This window comes from Haliotis rubra, unplaced genomic scaffold (genome assembly GCF_003918875.1).
Source record: "Haliotis rubra isolate DU_JTF1 unplaced genomic scaffold, ASM391887v1 Scf121, whole genome shotgun sequence".
NCBI lineage: Eukaryota > Metazoa > Mollusca > Gastropoda > Lepetellida > Haliotidae > Haliotis > Haliotis rubra.
The window spans coordinates 1,046,277-1,068,681 of NW_025765126.1; the positions used below are offsets into that span (position 1 = coordinate 1,046,277).

The 22,405-nt window shown below is 37.4% G+C and overlaps 2 protein-coding genes across 3 annotated transcripts; one reads left to right on the plus strand and one right to left on the minus strand.

Moving 5' to 3' along the window:
• Positions 1-232: 232 nt before the first annotated feature.
• LOC124265063 lies at positions 233-10,070 on the plus strand. Of its 2 annotated transcripts, none has more exons than XM_046699858.1 (6): positions 233-298; positions 1,188-1,782; positions 2,338-3,736; positions 5,951-6,103; positions 7,839-7,930; positions 9,146-10,070. In XM_046699858.1, exons 2-6 carry the CDS (start codon positions 1,211-1,213, stop codon positions 9,219-9,221), a joined length of 2,292 nt encoding a protein of 763 aa, XP_046555814.1. In that variant the 5' UTR covers positions 233-298; positions 1,188-1,210; the 3' UTR covers positions 9,222-10,070. The 2 variants fall into 2 exon arrangements, with proteins under 2 accessions (XP_046555814.1, XP_046555822.1); XM_046699866.1 differs by having other exon boundaries at positions 1,361-1,782.
• Positions 10,071-11,115: 1,045 nt separating this feature from the next.
• Positions 11,116-16,875, minus strand: LOC124265088 (zinc finger matrin-type protein 2-like). The gene is made up of 6 exons (XM_046699882.1): positions 16,775-16,875; positions 15,849-15,992; positions 15,237-15,307; positions 14,478-14,551; positions 12,702-12,847; positions 11,116-12,089 (listed from the first exon to the last, which is right to left on the minus strand). Exons 1-6 carry the CDS (start codon positions 16,784-16,786, stop codon positions 11,943-11,945), a joined length of 594 nt encoding a protein of 197 aa, XP_046555838.1. The 5' UTR covers positions 16,787-16,875; the 3' UTR covers positions 11,116-11,942.
• Positions 16,876-22,405: the final 5,530 nt, after the last annotated feature.

Consider the following 22,405-nt stretch of genomic DNA (forward strand, 5'->3'; position numbering starts at 1 on the left):
AACTACTCTTAGTCGTACGTGAGGCCGTTAGATATTCATTCATCTTTTTTAAATAGTACATTTTCAAGCTGTTATGTTATATTTTGTATAGTGATTACATTGTTTGAGATACATTTAATACTTGAGATAAAAGGTTGATGATAAATTAAATGGTTGAAGACCTCATATACGTAATTAGTCGTACATAATATGTATAATGATAAATCTCGCACACGAAGGGAACCTGCGAGAAGTAAAAAATGCCTTCTGCTAAGAAAATTTAGAGTGGCGGCAAATTTGACTAGGATTAGAATATTTAGTATGTACAGATATAGTTTGCTCTGAATGTCCCTATTTGTAAATGTGTCCGAGAATTGAGGAACATTTTAAATTTTGAAGTTTTAAACACTGTTACATCAACCCTAAAGGACGTTTAGGATAAGGACCTTACAAGGCCTGTAATTACTTAGATCTACTTGTTTCAGTTTACAGGCCTACTGGAAATTTCGATTTTTAAAGTTGTTGAATACTGAAGTCTATTGGTATTATAATTATGAGACATAGGCACATCCAAATTTTGTCATTATTTTCATTCATACGAACACATTAAACATGATATAGTTTTGTACAATTCAAATCATGTAGATCATGAGGGCCATTACGGGCCCCCTTGTTCTACCTTAGATAAGATAAGATAATGCTCATTACATACTCAATACATAAAAATACAATACATGACATATGAACAAAGTTCTGTATGTAAGGTTTTGTACACCACTTAGAATGTAACTGAAATCATGGTCTAACAATATGTAAGTTAACCTTTCTGCTTTTAGATGAGTGTTCAGTTTTATGCGATGCTAGTGAAGTTTAGTAATCTTGTTTTGCCATGTTAATAACATCTTTATGACTTGAAACCAGAGCTACAAACCAGATTTATGATCAAAACTTGTTCCAGATATTGTCCGCCCATTCAGGCAAGATCTGTTCTTGCTGAAAATAATAAGAGAAGATAGTTCATGGTATGAAACAAATAATATCATATAATAATGAAGCATTTACATTTAATCAGTCTAGATGGCAGCTAAGAAATGTTCTTGTTGCTGAAAGGTGGTACAACTGAATTGGCATGTCCAAAAATAAGTAACAATAAAGTGATAAATAAATATTCAGTAGTATGACTGCATTGATGATCTCTTTATTTTCAGATTTTTAAAGACTTCTTTCAACAATGTCAGCATTGAGAAAAAGATCCAAGTCCCTTGACTCTTTTGCTGCTCCAGATACTAAACCATTTAAACTTCAAAGAGTTGCCAGTTTTCAAGTTTATGCTCAGAAAGAGAAAGTCCGTCTTAGTACCCTTTATCCGTTTTTAACACAGGAGCAAATCCATCTGAAAATCAAGGACAGATGGAATCACATGAAACAAGAAATGAAACAGAACTACACCAAAGCTGTTCTGTATACAACACCAACTAAACAACATGCATGTAAGAAAACCCCAGCTAAGTCATCACAGTCAGTACTGCCCAGGGAAGATGGACAGTTGAAATTGTTAAAGGATAAGAAGCAAACTGGGCACGAAAATGATGTTTGTGGAAATAAAAATATGTTATCCAAATCTGTTGCAAGCAAGGCAAAAGTTGTGGATTGGCTAAACAATCCTAAGCAGAGGAGACTTTCAGACCCAATTGGACTAAAGAAAACTTATGAAGGGACAAGGTACAATCTGTCTTGTGGAATACCTACAGTCACTGATCCAACACCTTTCAAACAAGCAGGCATTTTGAAATGTGGAAGCAGGTATGTATGCAATGTCACCTGTATTTTTTTATACTAATGATCATATTGATGGGGTGGTAACTATTAACTGAAGCAGAGGTAGACACACAGCTAAAATGGCCATATCTAGATAGTCCACATTGTATTTCAGTAGTTAACCATTATGTAAAATATATGTAGATCTTCACTAGCCTCTGACTAATGGACTAGTCTGTGAAATTATGATGTGAATACCTTACAGTTAGTGCACATATTGATATAAAGCTATTTTCAGTGCTATAGGTTGCCAGGGGATCCAGGTCATTAACACAGGAGAAAAAGTTTGCATTTTGAGGAATAGAAAGGATTCAGCTTTTCAGCTGTCCTGTTTTCCAGGGGATGCCATTCATGCATGTGTCTGTTCAAAGATATTGTTTTTTTGGAACAGATCTTGAAAACTAAAGTATTTGCTGTTGGAGACTGGTAAATCTGGGACCTCATGATTTTTCAACATCAGGGTGATAAAAACCTCTATGTTTCTTAATTCTGAATGCTGATTTCAACATATATTTTACTAAGTGAATTATTATTTTATAGCGAAAAGAAGAAACAACCAAAGAAAAGCAAAAGAGGTTCACATGTCAGTTTTTCACACAGTAACGAAAATCTCACAAAACCATGTCCAGATTCCCAAGGAAAGGAAAGAGAAGGAAAGACAAAGAAAAGTGTCAAGAAGACTATGAGCTCAGAATACACCAACTTAAGCAGCTTGTACTGTGAAGACACTAATGAGAGGAATGGTGAATGTGAACACGGTCATTCAGGGACAAATTCTGACACAAAATTACAGCCCAGCGACGCAGGAGGTCTAGTTTTTCATGAAAACATGGAAGATGAATTGTTCACAACACCAGAAATTGGAAAGATACCTCTACAAGAGATTGGTAAAGCTCCACGAAAGAGAAGGTCATCTGAAACAAGGACAGAGAGACTTGATAGCCGGAGTAGGATTGCAAAACCAGGTAAACGATCGAAAATGAAAACCTTGAACAAAACTGCAAAGGAAAATTCAAGCAACTCTAATAAGTTATCCTCAGATGTGTTTGGAAATAAGGTGTGGGCAGCAACAACTTATTCTAAACAATCTGGAGGGAGGAAAAAGATGCCCAAGAAGACAAGTGACAAGAAAACTGAAGCGAGAGGAAGAAGGCTCAAAGATGCTGATGGTGGTATTGTCAGTGGGAGAAGAGGAAGTCTGGTAGGCCCGGTGAAGAAAGATTCAGATGACAATGCTTCAGGGAATTTCATCAGGAATAAAAGAGGTTTGATTGTAGGACCTGTAGGCTGTGATTTTGATGATATGGGTGATGAAGCTGGGTTGTCTGATGAGAGTGAGAATGACTTTGTTAAGAATAATGAAAGTTACTTGTATGATGAGAAGGATTTAAAGTTTGGGAAAATAGACCAGGTGCTTGACCACAAAGACAATGAAAGACAAGTCTCCAAATTGACCCGAACATCAAACCAAACATCAGGAGACTGTCCGTCCAAGGAACGGCAACTAGGTTTTAAGATGAAGAAGTCGACAAAGAAAGTAATGAAAATGAGGTATTGCAGTGACTTTGATGATGGTGACGATATTAAATCCATCCAAAAGGAAAATGAGAAACAGCAGAAGAAAGAATCAAAGAAGAACTCAAAAACAGCAGAAGACATGTTTAATTCAGAATCTCAGTTGAAGCATGAGATGTTGTCGTTGTGTAATGACTTTGTTGTACAGAAACCTGTGTCCCCTATTATTTCTGAAGGTGACAGCAGCCTCAGTGCCTGTGGAACCGACAATCTGTCCTTCCAAGGCACCACTGCAAATATGGATGGAAACCCAACACTCATGAAATTTCTACGAAAGATGAAACAGATTACTTCGCCCAGTATTCTTGACATGGGAGACACATCTCCCAAACTGCTGTCTCCAACTCTCTCAGGCATTACTGAGGTAAGATAATATATTTATCCACATTTTAGCACATCACAAAATAGGGGAGGTAGGTAGTTTTTAACTTCTTTTTCTTAAAATGACTGGTTTATCGATTTGGAAAGGTAAAAAATATACAATTTGAATTAGGGCATAACAGCAGAGGACATGTTTGAAATTAACAAAACTTCAATAATCTAAGATGAGTAAAATTCCTTAACTTGTAATGAAAATTTCCATGTGCACTACAACTTTTAACGTTAGGATGAAGCCTGCATTGTGGGAGATGTGTCTGTGAGATTAGAAATAACTTATATTTGACATTACCAGGATAGTCATAAAGACAAATTTGAAATTGGAGAAAAAAAACCAAAGCTTGAGGTTAAGAGTCGGGAACTTTAAATTAGGGTTGATCTTGTCACAAACAAGTTATTCCTATCATGTACAGAAAACTAATGACACTGACACATAAGCACACTTTTCAAAGTACATATTTCCATTTACTGAAGTATACTTTGGCCGTGAGGATGATTGTCTTCAATGTGTGCCTAATATTTTTTTGTATACATTATCAAAAGGGTTGATTGAAAGGGTTTGACATACCCCATATATTAGTGTACCATGGCACAGTAAATACTGAAATGGCACGGTTAAAAATGTTCTCGGTGCCCTTATGGCATGCCTTTTTTTTAGGAAACGTAACTCACCTTTAATCATTTAATCCCCCAAACAATAATTTTTTCCCAAATTGAATAATACCATACTTATCTAAATGCTCATAAACCCATTTCAATGTTTAACAATTAATCCAAAATGATCATCATCATTGTCATATATTTTAAACACAAGTGGGCACACTTGATTTCCGAAAGGCATGCTTAAAATATTTGTCTGGTCCCCTAAGGCACACTTACAAAAAACAATATTTCTATCCCTGATTGATTCACATAATAGTTCATAATATGTTTAACAGTACAAGTGGTAAATTAACTTCACAGACATACAGTTTGGACAAAGATAAAGAGACTTTGTAGAAAACAGTTTAGGACAGAGCATCACTATACCATATCTTTACATACACTGCCTCATTTGACACAAATTGTATAGCTCAAGATATTTCTGTGTAGGGGTGGGGGTGGGGTGTGTATATGTGATCAAGGGGAGAGAACTCTGTAGCATTATAAATTTAGAATATACAATAACGGCTAATTAGTATGCTAATAGATTTCAGTAATACAGGCTAGGTTTTGATGTGAACACAAAGGATATAGTGGTATTGGCTGAATCCTTTGATCTAATGAGCTTAATCTTTCTTACCCTTTTGTAAATCCCTTTTGTGTGGATATTGATTAATTCAATCGCTTTGATATTTTACTTTAAGCCTATGATTATCAGTTTACTACACAATGTAGTGAGGACCGAAAACATTTCAACAAACTTTCTCTGAAATATGTGATAATTATGTAGCGCTGGACATTGATACAGATCTTGGACGTCAATAATCATGAACTAAGTATTGATCAGCTATCCAAAAGTATTGGAGAAGTAACTTGGAGCAAAAATGCAAAGAAAGAAGACATATTTCACAGCAATAGAAAATTATTGGTATGTTTATGCATGAGCCACCATACAAAAACACATAATTTAGTGTGTGTGTATATTAAAACTTTATTTCATGACAATAGTTTATGTAAGATATTATTGATGAAACAATGTTCATTTCGATAATCCATAAAAAGAATCCTTTCCATTGATGATTTTTTTCCAGTTATCAGTCTTTTTAGCCAGTCCATGCAATTGCTGAATAAGTATCAAATGATTATCGCTAAATCACACAGAAGGAACTTGGAGCAAAATTGTAAGAGACAAGTCCAAAAGAAATCCAAATATTTCACGTCACTGGTGAGTGATCATACATGTATGGATTACTGAAACTAACCAGCGTTATGAACACAATTGAGACATTGCTCTAGAATAAAGACTAACATTTTGTAATTATTACACAAGGAAGATTTAATTATTCATGTAAAAATATAGTAAGGATTTTCTAACAGGATCAAAACTTTATTTCATCAGTATTCACAATAGTTTATATGTAACATATTATCAATGACACAATTTTCTTATCAGTGATAGTTACTAATTTTTCAATCTTTTTAGCCAGCCCTAGTGGTATTAGTAAGAATGTCTTGCAGAGAATTCCATAACATAACATGTAAATCCTTATTTGTTTAGCTGTCAAGCCTGTCTACAGCATCAACTGTTAAAGAGTGTGATCAACCTGTCCAATCACGATTAAGGACTCGAAGAGCCAGTGATGTGAAACAGCCTCTTGAGGCAGAGACGTTTCCTTCAACCTCCAAGTCAGCTCTCCGACACAGCAACCAAGTAGGCAGTCTTGGCTTTCTTGTAATACATACTGTAGTTTTATATGTAAAACTAACCATTATAACAGTCTGCATTGTAATCCACCAGTTGGAAGCCGGAGTCTAATATCAGTCTGTTTCGTATAGTAAGATCATCTGATAATTCTTCTATGGCAAAGAAATGCTCCTTTAAGAGATAGGTTTGAGCTAGCAGACTCGATAGGTTTTGCCAAGTGTTTCTGTACTTTACAGAGAAAGTTTAGTCCCAAATATAAAATCTGTTGCATTTTATCACTTTCCGAATGGCACTGTGCACTGAGATAAGTATGTTTCTTGTGCATTGACATTTGAAATATTGTGTGCTACATGGAGTTTAATTGCTGTTTAGTAGAGTCACTCGAGCCATAGAGCAAGAAAGCAAGATTATGTTTTATTGAATTAATAATAATAATACATCCATCTATAAAGAGCAGAAATTCACAATCACAATGTGCCCTGTGTGCTAGCAGAGAGTTTAATGCTTGAAATTGTAGTATTGATTAAACAAGTTAGTCTTCTGCTGTGATTTGAAAGAAGAGAAAGTGGAAGCAGTGTTGATGATATCTGGAAGACAGTATTATTCCATTTAGATGCAGCTGTGAAAGGAAAACATCTTTTACAAAAAGTAGATTTAAATCTTTGAACAGAGAAGAGATGTTGATCTTGTGAGTGGAGAATTCTTTTAGGACAATAAAACATTTAACTTCCCATGTTTCAGTTGTCTTGCCATTAACATATATTGGTTGGTTGGTGTAGAGGTCAACAATATATTGGTATTAACTGCAAGTTAGCTGTGTTCTTGCTAAACAGTACAGTATTAGCACTATTAGTCTGGATGTGCAAATTTAAGAAATAAGTGGAATGTTTAGAAATTGTTTGGAAAGTTATCAGCTAAATCCAGGAGTTTGCCCTGGCCTGTACGTTTGCTTGGGTCTCTGAGTAATATATTGTGTGTGTGTCCCACAGCAGTAGGAGTTTGAAACTGGAAATAGTGAGTCAGTGAGTTTAGTTTTATGCCGCTTTTAGCAAACTTCCAGCAATATCACGGCGGGGGACACCAGAAATGGGCTTCACACATTGTACCCATGTGGGGAATCGAACCTGGGCCTTCAGTGTGACGAGCGAACGCTTTAACCGCCAGGCTACCCCACCGCCCCAAACTGGAAATATAATGTAGTGAGTGTGAAGGGTTATGGTCGTTATGGATGATGATTTATGAAACTTACATAACTTTGTAAGGGATAACTTTGTTATAACATTAATGCAGACTGTCAAGGACACCCTCAACAACACATCAATGCGATAGTTCACTGCAATACATGTGTAGCGTATGTACACAATACATTTAGCATAATATTAGACTGGAAAAAGTGACATACAAAACAGCACATTTTGCAGGTGAAAATGAATGAGTTATCTCCCTTTGATTTGGACTTTGTTATTGGTTTTTCGGATGCTAAAAACATTGTTTTCTAGATTATCACATGAACAATTGTAAATCAAAGAGAGCAAAGACTGCGGTCCAAAATCATACATCCGAAAACATATTAACTCATACTTTCAACAATTAGTATGAATGTTACAAACTAATAGCTCCCCTACATGCTAAAAATATTGGACCCACTGCATTGCATGGGCTCTTCAGGAACAGAAACGTAAGCGCAAGTGTATGTTTTGCCTTGTGAAGAGATTGGTAAGAGCTGTATTGTCTTTTGCAGGGACAGAAGGGGGCCAAGGAATACACACTGTGCAGCATGTTCAAGGATACGTTACAGCCGACACAGGACATTCACAAGTCTTCGGCAAGGAGGTGATGCTTCCTTGTATCTCCAGATATCTTTTTATATTTTTGAAATCACATACCTTTTCTCCTTAACCTCATAGTCTTGTGGTGAAAATTAATGATCATCAAAAACATTTCAATTTTGGTACACCTTGCTTTGAAAATTATCCAAACAATATAATGGGCTTCTAAGATTGTGGTGAGCTAGGTTTTTGGTGTGACAAGTAGTGCTGGAGCAATTGATTGAATAATTGGTCAGTCGATTGATCTTGCTTACATCAGCAATTATCGATGGGATCGGGAGACAAATGAAAACATCAAATTGAACTTTAGAAAGTATGTTTCTTGTTGTTATGTTTGTTAAGCCATGACATAAAGAACTGATGTAGTTTCCCCAACTCGTAAAACTGTAATGTAAACAACATACTCGCATGAGTGTTTCAACAGGAAGTGCCCTTGGCCGTCTTGACCATGGTATTAATTGGTGCCTGTTTTGTTTGCAAGATACTATGACTGTGTCCAGTTATTGCCGACATGAGTTTTGTGGTGGGGTGTACCATTATAATCGATTACTGAGCTCCGATTATCGATCTACATATTGTGATCGATAACCAGCACTAGTGTGATGTGAACACATCGACAGCATGTCTACCCAACACAACTTTAGAATTGTCTTAAGACTCGACAGAGATACCTTACATCCCATACTGACTGAGAGGTGTTTGTGGAAAATATCTATCTCTTTAGAAAACTAAATTGGAATATCTATAAACTGGTAACATTTGTACAAAATAAGTCATTCAATTGTTCATTTAATTGTATGCAATTCTGAAAATTTAAACGATTGCTTGTGTTAGTATAGTACATGTTATGTTAAGCCCTTTATTGTGAAGGTGTGCAGGTTTTGTGAAATATATAATTTTGTGGATTACAGTAAATTACTTTTATAACGAACATGCTTGTAACGAACTGATGGATTACGCAGACCTGTTTTGGCCACTTGCTATTATTAAATGGAAATGCACATAACAAATTACAGTTATAAAGAAATAGAATTTGTGACCCCCTTCAGATTTCTGTATATCTGTAGTTTTCAAAGCAGATTGTACCTCAAGTCCAAACTCAGTCTTTACACATAAATGGCTGCATAATGAAGTACTGAGATATGGTGTGTCTATGAATTGATTCTGACAGATTACTTGACCAAGTACAATAAAATATGTATATTTTTACTCGTTTCAGACTGGTTAGGAGCAATTGTATGCCAGGCAGAAGCAACTTTGATGACATGTTTGAAGACCAGGATATATTCCATTGAACTGTAGACACTCTACTGTTTGTCAACTGTCTAATCATGTAACACATTGCCATGAGTTTCAAGGAATACTGAATCACATAATTACCTATATATCTACATGTCTGATATTGACAAATCATGAGATGATCTGTAGTTATGTCAAGAAAGTTTTGAATATTTTCTCTGTTCCAGTTTTTGTCTCTGACATCAGTGTTCTTTGTCACTGTTAATTAGAATTTACTAAGGTTATTTTCTGGCATAAAGGTAACCAACATCTCTTTGATATTTCTGTTGTCACACTCTGTACAATAACTCAGAAAATATGAAATATATTTGGCAAATTTGTTATGGTTTGCTGCATGTCCTCGACCAGTTTTAGTTGATTTGATCTTTACTAATCCCTTCACACACATTTTTCATTGGTCAATGTGAACATTGCTGCTCTTTCTCTAAAGGATAAACTGATTATACCAATAAGCATATTGTTTCTTATCAAGGACAAGAGAATTCTACATTAACATAGTTTTGTATATACAATCAAAAGCCACATTTACATGTTCATTTCGTACACAGTAATATATTTACGTATCTCTAGGTATAAACTGTTGGTCTGTTTTGTCAGATATAACATTAGTTGGATATTTCTAGATTCTATTTCTGTTTAGTTTACAGAAATAGCTACTCTGTATTCACACCTTGAAATCAAGCTGTCAAATCTGAGACCATGTGTCATAACAACCTTCTTCCATGGTGAAAGTGAAGTTATCATGTTAAATGACTTACTAATGTTGAATTACTTGTTTGTTGAGTATTGGTTTTAGAAACTGTTGTTTCATTGCATTACCGACACAAATAAAACTTATTGTTGAAGAGATGATTGTAATTTCATTCTGTGTTATTTATTTTATAAATGCACATTTGGTTATGCATATGCTATCAGCGGAATGTTTGGTAATTATCAAAATACTGTTATGTAACAGTAGGTCGAAGTGTTACCATAGCGCCCTTGTTTATGCCTTGACTAGGTAATTCCCTGTCAAGACTGAATACAAGTGTGTGCAGGGTTTGAAATACCCCATATATTAGCGTGCCATGGCACGGAAAATAATGTTCTCGGTGCCCTTATGGCACTCCTAATTTTTTAGAGACATAACACACCTTTAGTCACTTAATAACAAAACAAAACACCTCTACAAATGACAACCAAGCTAAAACATTTATTGACTTTATCGCCCCGGAAATCACTGGAATTATGATGGTTCATGTAAAGAAATCTGGTTGTTTTTTTCATTAGAGTGTTGGGAGTACTGATAGTTCAGTTATTGAAGAGGAAATTGTGTATGCTAGATGTATTGAAAAAAGGGAACCTCTCACACAATTCTTAGCTAATAAAGGTGTTGGGAAAGCAGAACAAATGAAACATAAGAAAGCCATCTTAAACAGAAGTCATATCAGTGATAACTGGTTACATTTGTTGTTTTCTGACAATAAATTTGAAAAGATCATCATCCTTGTGGGCACACCTGATTTCTGATAGGCACACTTAAAATATTTGCCTGGTGCCCTGGCACACTTAGAAAAAAAGAGAGTATTTATATCCCTTGTGTGTGTGTGTATGTGTGTGTGTGTGTGTGTGTGTGTGTGTGTGTGTGTGTGTGAGAGAGAGAGAGAGTGTGTGTGTGTGAGAGAAAGAGAGCGAGCTGATACATGGAACATGGGAGTTTAGTGCTCTGCTGAGATGCAGGCTGGATATGGTGTCATGTGTCACATGAGAGTTGACAGACTGGCAGCAGAACTCATGGCTCATGGACTGGCATAAGGACTGCAGGAACAGGGCTCCGCAGTAAATAAATATCAATCCTTGTGGGAGTGTCAGTCCTTGATCAACTCACAAAACATAACTAATGAAATAAGCCAAGTTTGAAACTTAGATTTAATCTGTTATACAATGTACACACTGATGTGGCAGCCACATGACACATGATTATAGTTGAGATAGTATTAAACCATCTCCTCTCCCACTCTAGAAAGATGCTCATGCCAATGGAATAGCATGGTGACGTATTACTGATGTATATGTAGTCACTGACTAGGATACTGTCAGACATAAATTGCCCATACATCCATGTCATAAACATACCATTACAAATAATGTGAGTACCTCGGGTGTCTATAATAGACATAATGGACCAATATCGTACCAGTATTGCACTAATCTTAAAGCTAACAAACTTCCAATTTCAATTCATTATCATATCCTCAAATATCAATGTTTCATCAGTAATGTATTCAATTAACACAAACGTAGTTATAACAGTTAAGTACAAACCAAACTGCTCCCCACCTGAAAAATTCTTAGTTACACTTCTACAAATCAATGGAAATGCTGACTGATAAATAGAAATACATGTTTTGTAAGAAACATTATCATAAAGATGTTTTACTTTAATGACACAACAAACATCAATGTCCATGAAACTGTGTGTACAACCAAACACATGATAATGTTATTTACAAATGATGATGGATACAAAAAGAAACATTTATACAGCACTTGGAACATAAACCAAGATGTTGAATAAATACTGTCATTCAGTTATGTTGTATTCATCTGTGACAATTGTGATGATGAATAGTAGTGGCACTTATAAGTTGTCGAGATTGTCCCAGTGTGCAGTCTCCACACTCACTGTGATGCTGTCTAGCATTCTGCAAACAAGTCCTTAATAGTGGTATTCTATCTCATTTCTTTGATGTCCCGAAGCCTGAGAAGCCCATGACTGCTGCCATATCTGGATCAATATTTGTGTTGAGTTCCTCATCTTCAGGGTCCAGCTTCCGTTTCCTGTTCTTACTTTTTTCTCGGCGGTAGGCTTTCTGCTTCTCCTCCTGGGGTCAAATGATAAGGGTAAAGTTAACTTTTGACAAAACCCATGACTGTTCTCCATTTAACATCAATTTTCAGGCACGGATGACATCAAAATTTAAAAATAAGCCGGATTTAAAGTGGCGATCTGATGTCCGTGTAACATTTCCTTCATCATAAATTCTTAATACCTCACAGGCATAATATACTCAAAGGCCAACAGTAACTGGTCATGTCCCGAGTCAGCTGAGGAGGGCTATGTGGTCATTAAATGAATGGGTTAATGATATGGATTTGACGCCTCTTTGAACAGTTCTTCATTTTCAGTTGTATTACTGTGTGTCAGTTTACTGTCAAAGGAATGCTGAAAGTATGTAGGTATTTGATACCTAATACTCGTATACTATAGTGAAACATAATGAGACAGTGGAGTGGTAAGGCCAAACAAGGAACATGTATTTTGTATTAAGAACATCACACCCAATTAATGGATATACAGCTTTGTTTGTATTGTGAATTACATTGAAGTTCCTGTCGTATGGTATTGTTTTAGTATATAGAGAATCTCTTACAATGTACCAGCCCAAATGTTCTGGTCAATATCCCAGAAAACAAACAGTAGGGCACAATTATACCTCCTCTTTCAGTTCCTTCATTCTCTCTTCAAAGTCATATTCTTTCTTCTTTTCCTCTTTTTTCTTCTTATTCATCTCAAACCTCTGCTTGACTTGGTCCAGGGAGGATCTTTCAATCCGCATGGACATCCCCAAGTTACGTTGATCTGCGGAGGTACGAGTGTGAGTTAGGGAGTTGAGTATTACTGAGCCTTTAACAATATTACAGCAATGTCATGGCTGGGGTGGGGGTCACACCAGAAATGGGCTTCAACCATAGGGGTCCTAAAGCCACAAGTGTTACCTTAAAGGTCACATGCAACGCAAAACACAACTTTGAAGATTCTGATACCTTTCAGTATGGACTTACAGTAACAAATTATCAAAAATGCAAATTCAACCTATAAAGTTGAAAAATAACGCGATGAAAAAACCCCCCGAAATAGGAGTTCAAACGATTCACTTATTTCACCCCAGCGCTGGGGTGAAAAGTAGTTTTAACAGCTGTGCTAGCTGTGCCCATAGCGCATGCGCAGTGATTAGGTTCATGCGGCTTGAACCGGGAAGGCAACTCGTAAAAACACAGTAAGTGATGCGTGCAAGGATTATCGCTGTGGTCGAAGTTTGAGAACAAAAGATGTTTCTTGTGATTACAAGCATCTTTGGTCTGCAGTAATACAAATACACTGGTCCCGTACTTTTTCTTATATGTTTTCACATCTTGCTTTTTGGGGGGTTGGCAGAGTTGCAAACCAAGTTTTCAAGAAAGTGTAGCATTAGAAATACTAATTTCTTTGTAAAAATTGCTCAGCTTGAAAACTGAAATGCTTTAATACATGTCTATGGAAACATAGCAAAATATGTTGATTGTGATAAGCAGTCTCTGTCACAGACAAAACTCAGTGTCTGTTTTATTGACACCTATGTGTCTGCCTGCCTGTCTGCTAATGACAATATGCAATACACAACTTCAATCATTGACCACATGCGATTTGAACTTGAAACGTATCATACTATACACCATACACAAAATACATTGATTTATGGCTCGTGCACCTGAGCTCTGTCTCTGTCACATTATGTAATTACACAGACAGGCAGGTGTGATACTTGTACACATGACATGTTATTATGTCAGTGGGTTGCAAACAAACTGCATCCATTTTTCTCAGATGACTGGATCGGACGGAAACCAGTGCAAACTCAGATTGTCAGTTTCAAGTCCTGCTTTGTACTTGGACGAACGACAGTTTCCAGCCACGCAGTAGTTCACCATCTCAGTATTTGTTGATTGGATCGAACACAAATGCAGAAAAAATGAGCATGTATTTACAAAACCCAACATCTCTCTATGTACACACACACACACACACAAATGAACCAGCCAATGAAAGTCTTCGTTACACTTGAGTGCACACCCACACGCTCTGACTGGGTTCGGTCTCTCGGGTGCTTCGTTTCGAGGGAAGTAAACCCAAGTACAAAATATTGCACTTTTGATTTGCGATTGTACGCTTATAATTTTGTTTATTTGTTTTTTCATAATCAGCAATGTATATTATATGTCATGAATTAGTGATAATTGTGTTTCAATTATGTTTGTATTTTTGGTTGCATGTGACCTTTAAGAAATTGACTTGTCCTTCCAGGGATGGGACACTGTTATCCATGAAGTTCACTTAATATGAGATAAAAACAAGTTATAAAATGTACTCTACATTAAGCCCCACCTCCCCTAAAACATGCTCTGATGATTATGAGTAAATAATTAAATAGTTACTTAAAAGAAATACTTACGTTTCTTTCCATTGATGTGATCCAAGAAATTAATGGAATCTTTGACAACACAATCACATACATTGCAGTAGTACCTGAAACGACAGAATACCTTCTTCAGTTCAAATATGAAAACCAGTCTGAACGTGGTTATGACCATAATTTTCAGTAAAGAGAGTGTTAGTACATGGATTCCAGGATTATTACTGGTTGACAGGGTTGTACCTAGACCCTCAAGACAAGGGGTCCAGAGGGCCCCATATTACTTATTTCAAGGATCCTAAGCTGAAATATGAGGCTAAAGTAATGTAATGGTGAAGTGTACTGTATTGTAAGCTTAATACAACTTAAGTTACACTAACTATATATTTCAAGCCAAGAATTGGGTACAACAGATATCAACGTTATAAATATTCATTCATCACTTGTGCTTATATGACAGATAAATGTTTTACTGGACTTGAGCATCAACTGTAACTGTTGTTGACTGCAATCTGGTAATTTAATATACTGCACAGAAACCACTTCTTTTACCGTTTTGACTGTAAGACTAAAACTCATGTAGATTTCAACATGCTGAAAATACAAATATTTAGCAACCTGCAGGTGTAACCTGTACTATCTTCACATGAAGAACATGCATAACCCATGGGCACATGATATTTCATGTTAACAGTGTAAGGAGTTGTGTCAACAGAATGACTTGAAATCCATCGAAAACATTGTCAAGGTATTGAAGATATTTGAGAATATCTGACAACCACACAATGAACCTCTTACCCTCCTTGTTGCGATGCTGGAGTTGTTTTTGTGATGACTGTGGACTTGCCAAGTTTGGAATCAAGATCAACCTTAAACAGAACATAACATCTTCATGTAATGAAAGGACATCCATACACAACAAATAACAGGAATGAAGCCATTTGGATGGACTGTTCTGTGTGCATTAACATTCAGTACTGATAACATAGTCTTGTGTATCCATACTGCCATAACTGATCTCACAATCTGCAGTCTGAATTACTGAGTGAAGCAGTTTTGAGTTTTTGTTTGTTCAACAAGGATTATTTCATCAGTCATGAAGAATGTTACTATCTGAACATGTACATTTATACATTATTTATGTAATGTAATATGTATTGCATAGTACACTAAAACATTAATTAACTTAGTAGGGTTCATTAGTTCAGAGCAGGGCTTAATTTACTTCATAGAGTACTGCATGGCCTCATTTCATCAGCTGTCTAGAAATATTACAAATACCTTCATTACATATTCCATGATGGTGGAACGTAGTGTACACACACCAATGAAGTTAGATCATGTTGACAGAACAATCATTTACTTATTGTTGGGTGTGAAGATATTATAATATTTCGAATTAATACAAACCTTGTACTCTCTTGGCTTGAGAAGCTCCCTCTTGACTGGCACTTCGTCATCTTCATCGTCTAGCTCTTTTGCCAAAAGACGTTCTGCTGCAATCTTCTCGTATTCATCTCGATCCCATTTCCTCCTGTGGTCTGGAATTGGTTTCTGGAAGAAACATAGTCATGAAGATATATATTATGGTCAAAGTGTTGAATGTACACCACAAAGAATTGGAATAATATGAGTGAATACTATAAAGAAAAGAGACAATTCCTCAATTGGAGAATATTCCTCAAACTCATTCAAAACGTTTTGCAGATATGTCTGTTACCAATCACAGAAATTCTGATTGTAAACTTACACATATACATTTCAGAAACCTTTGCTACAACATGGCTACAGGCCAAACATTAGATTGTTCAAGTGTAAAAACACACTGTGTCTTTTGAACTTGTTTGAGTTCAAATTCTTTACAATTAGTTTGTTAGCAGAGTAAAAGAGTTAACATTTTATAGATGAATCGCTCCACACGATGAATCTGTTCAAAACGAAACGTCTTTTGATTTTGTAGGATTCCACTTCATTTGATTCTCAAACAAAACATTCATGAAATTAACTCATCTCCCATCTAAAAACATCACAGTTTTCATTCTCTATCACTGAAAATCTCCCGTCCAAAACTGTCAATGAATTGGCTTGAAATATTTACGGTTAAACGGGTACGTATACATACAAGTAGAAAATAGCAATATTCTGAACCATGTTCAAAATATGACAAAAGAATAAATATATAATTTAGGAACAAACTGTGGTCCAAAAGGACACAGTATACACTTCCATCAATTAGCTTTACGATGAAGTTGAAAAATTATGCGTTAACGCCAGCAAATTCTACTACTGTCAAACAATAGAAAATATTCTTGTTTGTCGTTTCTGACAAAACATACTTCGTACGCCATGTTGTCTGTGTAGTACTTAGCCTCAGTCGACTAATGCGTACCAAGGCAGCTGCAAACATGATTCGAATAAGAGTTACCGCCCTTTAATCTCGCGATCCATGCCAAGACTTCGTGATTCATTTGCCTTAAACCAGGACCAGGAGATCATTTCGTTCCAAATATACTGCGCACAAGTGCAAAATATCAGTTGGCCACGCATAGTCAATGTACCTCGACAGGGTTGGTAGTTTGGCATTGTGCCCGTGTGCTGACGTACAACCAAGAAACGTAACTTATATCCTCGATATCCACAACAATGAAGTTTATTATTGTAATTTAATTACACGTTACTAGAACCTCTACGAGTGATTTATTTCCCCAATTGGGTGTCTGAAAGTATCATTATTAAACGAAAGAGAGATTGCTGTAACAAAACTGGATAACAAGTGTAACTAAATCGGCATAGACACTCTTTAAATTTAAAATATTCTATCTTTAATTTGATAAAAGATTAATTCAAGGAATTATGCCATGTCCCATAAGCTGCCTTTATATGATAAGCAGAATCAGGATACTCTTCAACACCCCCTTATATAGTCTCCCTGGCAGAATTTAACATGAAAACCTCGACGTGATGACAAAATCCCTGTGTGTGTGAACAAACAGTCGTTAAGTCCGCGAAGCGTACGTAAAATATCATATAAGTGGTAGTTGTCAAGGAAAATGTCTCCCTCCGATTATTGTGTCGAAACGTCTTAATTGCCTGAATTCAAGGCATATTTAAAATTGTGGAATTATCGCATTGCCAAACACAAATTATGTAATGCATGCGGGAATGTGCTTTAGTACCAGAATTACAGTCGTGGAACGCTACCAAACTGCATGCGAACATGTAAAAAGACTTTAAAAGTGGGAGGGTTGAATGACCCCAGTATCAGCTGTTCGAGTACTGCAGTTTGACGGAAGCAATGTAGGGGGACAGTGAACTGTCACAGAGTACGAGATGCTGGAAATATCGTACTGCTTCAGTAAAAGCTTATTCAGGCTGACATTAAGACCTATATCAACCGTGGAACGATTCCAAGCTGCATGTGAACATCTAAACAGACTTGATTGTCTAGCTGATTGTAATAGTGTTAGTAAATGAAAACGGCCTTGTGAATGAAAAGATAACTGATATAGAATCGTTAATGCTTGGACAAGTGTTTGTCAGGATCTGTAAAGATACAACCAGTGTCAGATCGGAAAGTCCACACAGGATTTGTCAACTTTCCTGGTAGAATGACTATGTAATGAGGTCTCTATGGCGGACTGCCTAATGCATGAAAGACCTTGAGTTTGAACGGGCGAAATTATGTTCATTGTTTCCATTTATGTTAACACGTTGCAGAGCATGTTCATAATCCTTTCATATGATCTGTCCTGTCTAAAGTCGTAATGACCACAATCATCATCCCCAAGCGAAGAAGGAAACCACAAAACACCCGCGACGTTCTGTAACAAGCCGGGGCGGTGGGGTAGCCTAGTGGTCAAAGAGTTCGCTCGTCACACCGAAGACCCGGGTTTGATTCCCCACATGGGTACAATATGTGAAGCCTATTTCTGGTGTCCCCTGCCGTGATATTGATGGAACATTGCTAAAAGGGGCGTAAAACTAAACACCCTCACTCACTGTAACAAGCCGAGTACAGAAAGACACGAATGGTCAGAATCAAGCGGTGTCGCAGCGAAAGTGATCGGCCATATTAACGTCAACGTTGTGACGAACCACTTTCTAAACGAGGAGAATGTGTTGAATCCCTTTCAGTACTCTACGGCACCAAAAGGTTTTAATCAGTGGGAGCCAGTGGGTCGGTACATTTGTCTGGGCTTCACACTTGGGGTGGCTATTACGGTGTTGGGATTTTATGAGCGCTTCATGTCTGAATTTCAGTCTTAAAAAAGTTGTATGCATTGAAATATTGGAATGTAACAGTCACAAGACTCAGAACAATGTGTGGCTGTGGAAGCTGTTTGATGAAACGTCTACTACATGCCTACAGTGAACCCTTTCATAATCCGGAACCCCCGCATTCTGAACGATTATTGTTGCAAACATCTTCCACTATGCACATGTACAAAATACAGTTATTCTAAACCTATGAATAGAGAGTGCTGGGTGGTGTTTGTGGGTGATAGTTGCTGGCGATGGTCCTGTGGTGGGAGATGGTGACAGGTGGTGTTATAGCCAAACCATTAGGTAGGACATGATAATGTTTACGTTAGCAACCAGATGATAAATAGCATAAAGTGACTGATGGTTTACGTTTCCAGATATGAAGTAGTTCTGGCAACCAACATCCACATGGAAACCAACCGAGCCCTAACGGCACAATCCTGAATATAACAAGTTACACGGTACCACATAGACTCAGCTACCACATAGGCTCAGCTTGACAAGACAGATACGCCAATATATCGGCGTCAAATAACAAATGCAGGATTTTGACAAATCATTAAGCATAACCATGGCAAATCCGAGCTTCAAACCAATGAACTACGGATCCGGATTATCCTCGTTTTGCCACCACCCTGAAAAGGATTAACAGCTACTGTGTTTATACAAGCACAGGGGTCATGTCAAAATTACTCATAGCAGCAAGTGAGTGAACTTAACTCAGGCTTAATCAGCATCCACGATAATGTTAACAGTGTTCACTATATCTATATATATGAAAACTTGCGAGTAAACACAGTTCACTCAATTTTAACAATGTAATAATTAAGACACTTGCAGTGACAGGTTAACACATAATCAGTGAGATGGTGTGTATAAGTATTGGGAACACCAAACAGCTTCATTGCAAAATGGCAAATGCACTCGTAAATGTCGAGTTCATTCCTAACAGTCGTGGTAGCCGTAGTCTAGTATTTCAAGGTTTTAAGTATAGAGTTAAGAGTACGCGAGGTACCAGCATTCACTGGAAATGCTGTATTGCTACATGCCCAGCCACCATCAACACTTCGAACGATCTCATCTCAACCCAAAACCATGGACACAACCATCTTCCAAACAAGGCCAAGATCATCGTGGACAAGTTCCTGGGGACAGTGAAGGACTTGGTGAAGAAGGACAGTAGACCGATTTCGTCGATCTACCAAGAAGAATTAAATGGTACTTATATGTGTTATTAACGACCTTCCCCATCTATCAATGAACTCAATACTGCCCCCTGCAGACATTCTGTTTTATGCACCTCATATACATCCTCTTTTTAGGTCTACGATCAGCTGAAGCAGATGCAACACAGGCAGCACCTCCGTTTTACAGCGTCCCAGCCTCTACAGGTCCAGAGCGAAGTCAACAACACCGATCAGACATCGATCTTCCCCAGATCTACACACAGACATCTGCCGGCGACAGCTTCCTTCTCCATTCTGACGACAACATGCTCATCTTCACCACCGAGTCCAGTCTACGACATCTGGCTGCTGCTGACATCTTCTTCTGTGATGGATCATTTAACATCTGTCCTAAACTCTTTCATCAGCTATACTCCATACGTGCTTTTGTGGGCCAGAAGATGTTTCCTCTTGTGTTTGCCTTGCTCCCAGATAAGAAGCAATCTACATATAAGAATCTTTTCCAGACCCTGCAACTCAAGTCTTCAGAACTCAACCATTGCCTGAGACCTGACTACAGCGCCTCCGACTTTGAGGTTGCTGGTCAACAAGCTGCTGTTGAAGTGTTTCAATGTGAACTCAGGGGTTGTATGTTTCACTACAGACAAGCTGCTGTTGAAGTGTTTCAGTGTGAACTCAGGGGTTGTATGTTTCACTACAGACAAGCCATATGGCGAAGTGCCCTGCGTTTTGGACTGAAGTCCAGGTTTGCATCTGATCCAGCTGTAAACCTGGTAGTTCGACGAGCTTCTGTCTTGCCCCTTGTAAGACTCTGTGACATTGATGAAGTGTGGCTTCATGCTCTCGAAGAAGCTGACCTTGCTGATCCAGCAGTTCTACGTTTCACCGACTATGTGACCGAACAGTGGGTAGAGAATGCTGGCAGATCCACATGGAACCACTTCAACACCAGTGGTGCCAGAATAACGTACCACGTGGAAGGCTGGCATGCGAAGATGAACAAGAGTGGGCATCCTCATCCAAACCTGTTTAAGTTCATTAACATTCTGCAGAAAGAACAAGCCCACACTGAAATCACCATCAGCCAGATCCTGTCAGGTGGATCAACTAGAAGACCACCTTTAACGTGAGAAAGACAACCTCATCGCCAACATCAAGACGCCAGTGGAGTATGCTGATTAGGTATCTCACCTCATTGGACTTTAATTGTTTATAACTGTGAAAGTGTGTAATCTGTGTAATAAATTTCTTAATATTCTTATTTTGTACTGTATTAATAGTTTATGTAATTTGTGTAAATGCATTAAAACGTGTGCAAATCTTGTGCAATTTCATTAATAATACTTCTGACACTGTAATGTAAATATTGTGCAAAGTATCCCACCTCATTGGACTTTAATTGTTTATAATTGTGAAAGTGTGTAACCTGTGTAATATATTTTTTAATATTCTTATTTTTCTTATTTTGTACTGTATCAAAATTTCATGTAATTTGTGTAAATGCATTAAATACATGAGATGACCCCCGCCACCTCCTATTGTTCTTCCAACCAACACGCATGACTGCTTCGCCACCCTTAACAATAGGGTGGTGGCAAGACGAGGAGACCCCGGATTGACGTACACATAAGAAGGGACAGAACTCCGGTTAGCCAATTGTGACGGTGTTCATTCTCCCTTTAAATGATTCAACGGAATATGAAGTAGGATGTGTAGATATATCCTTGTTACCACAGTGTGATGGGCATTTAAATAATCACTGCGATGAGATCACGGAGCCGATCTATCTTCCCTGATGTGGTCACCTGTCGCTGCTGTCTGGGACGTGATCACAATATATTTGTTACGATGTTGAATGAGAAGTGTAAAAGCCTGGAAAGAAAGAAATAATCGTGAATATTGCTTATCAATCTTATTCTAGTTTTAAAAGTACATAATCATTAAAAAGGGCGATGTGACATATGTAAAAGCCCAAGGGTCACAGACGGCCCCCATCAAATACATAGCGAATGATCAGTCATTACATGGTAGCCAGAAGGCGAGGATTTCTGCCCCTAACAGTAATCACCCGTTTGTCTGCCCCAGATCCGATTAATCATCGACACCCCCCCACCCGCCTTAGTTGTGAACTTGTGAACTGTTATACAGAATAATTCTCTTCATGTCATAAATTTCTGTACATATGTACAATAATATAATGTTTCTCTCTCTCTCTCTCTTTCTCTCTCTCTCTCGCACGCACTCAGATACACAACCCCGACAAGTTTAATTCAAGAAATTAAACCCCCCATTTACTCTTGTGCTATCTGAAAGTGTCACGTATCGATCAGTCTGGCAATAGGCGATTACCTTAAACACAGAGACCCAGAGCCTCAATTCACAGACCTACCTAACTGCAGCGTCTAAACGACGACTGGAAATAGAATCCGCTGTGATTGGGGTCTATCATTAAGGATACATGCGTATTAGAAATCGATTTGATCGAAAAACAACAATTAATAACAATTAACATGTCGT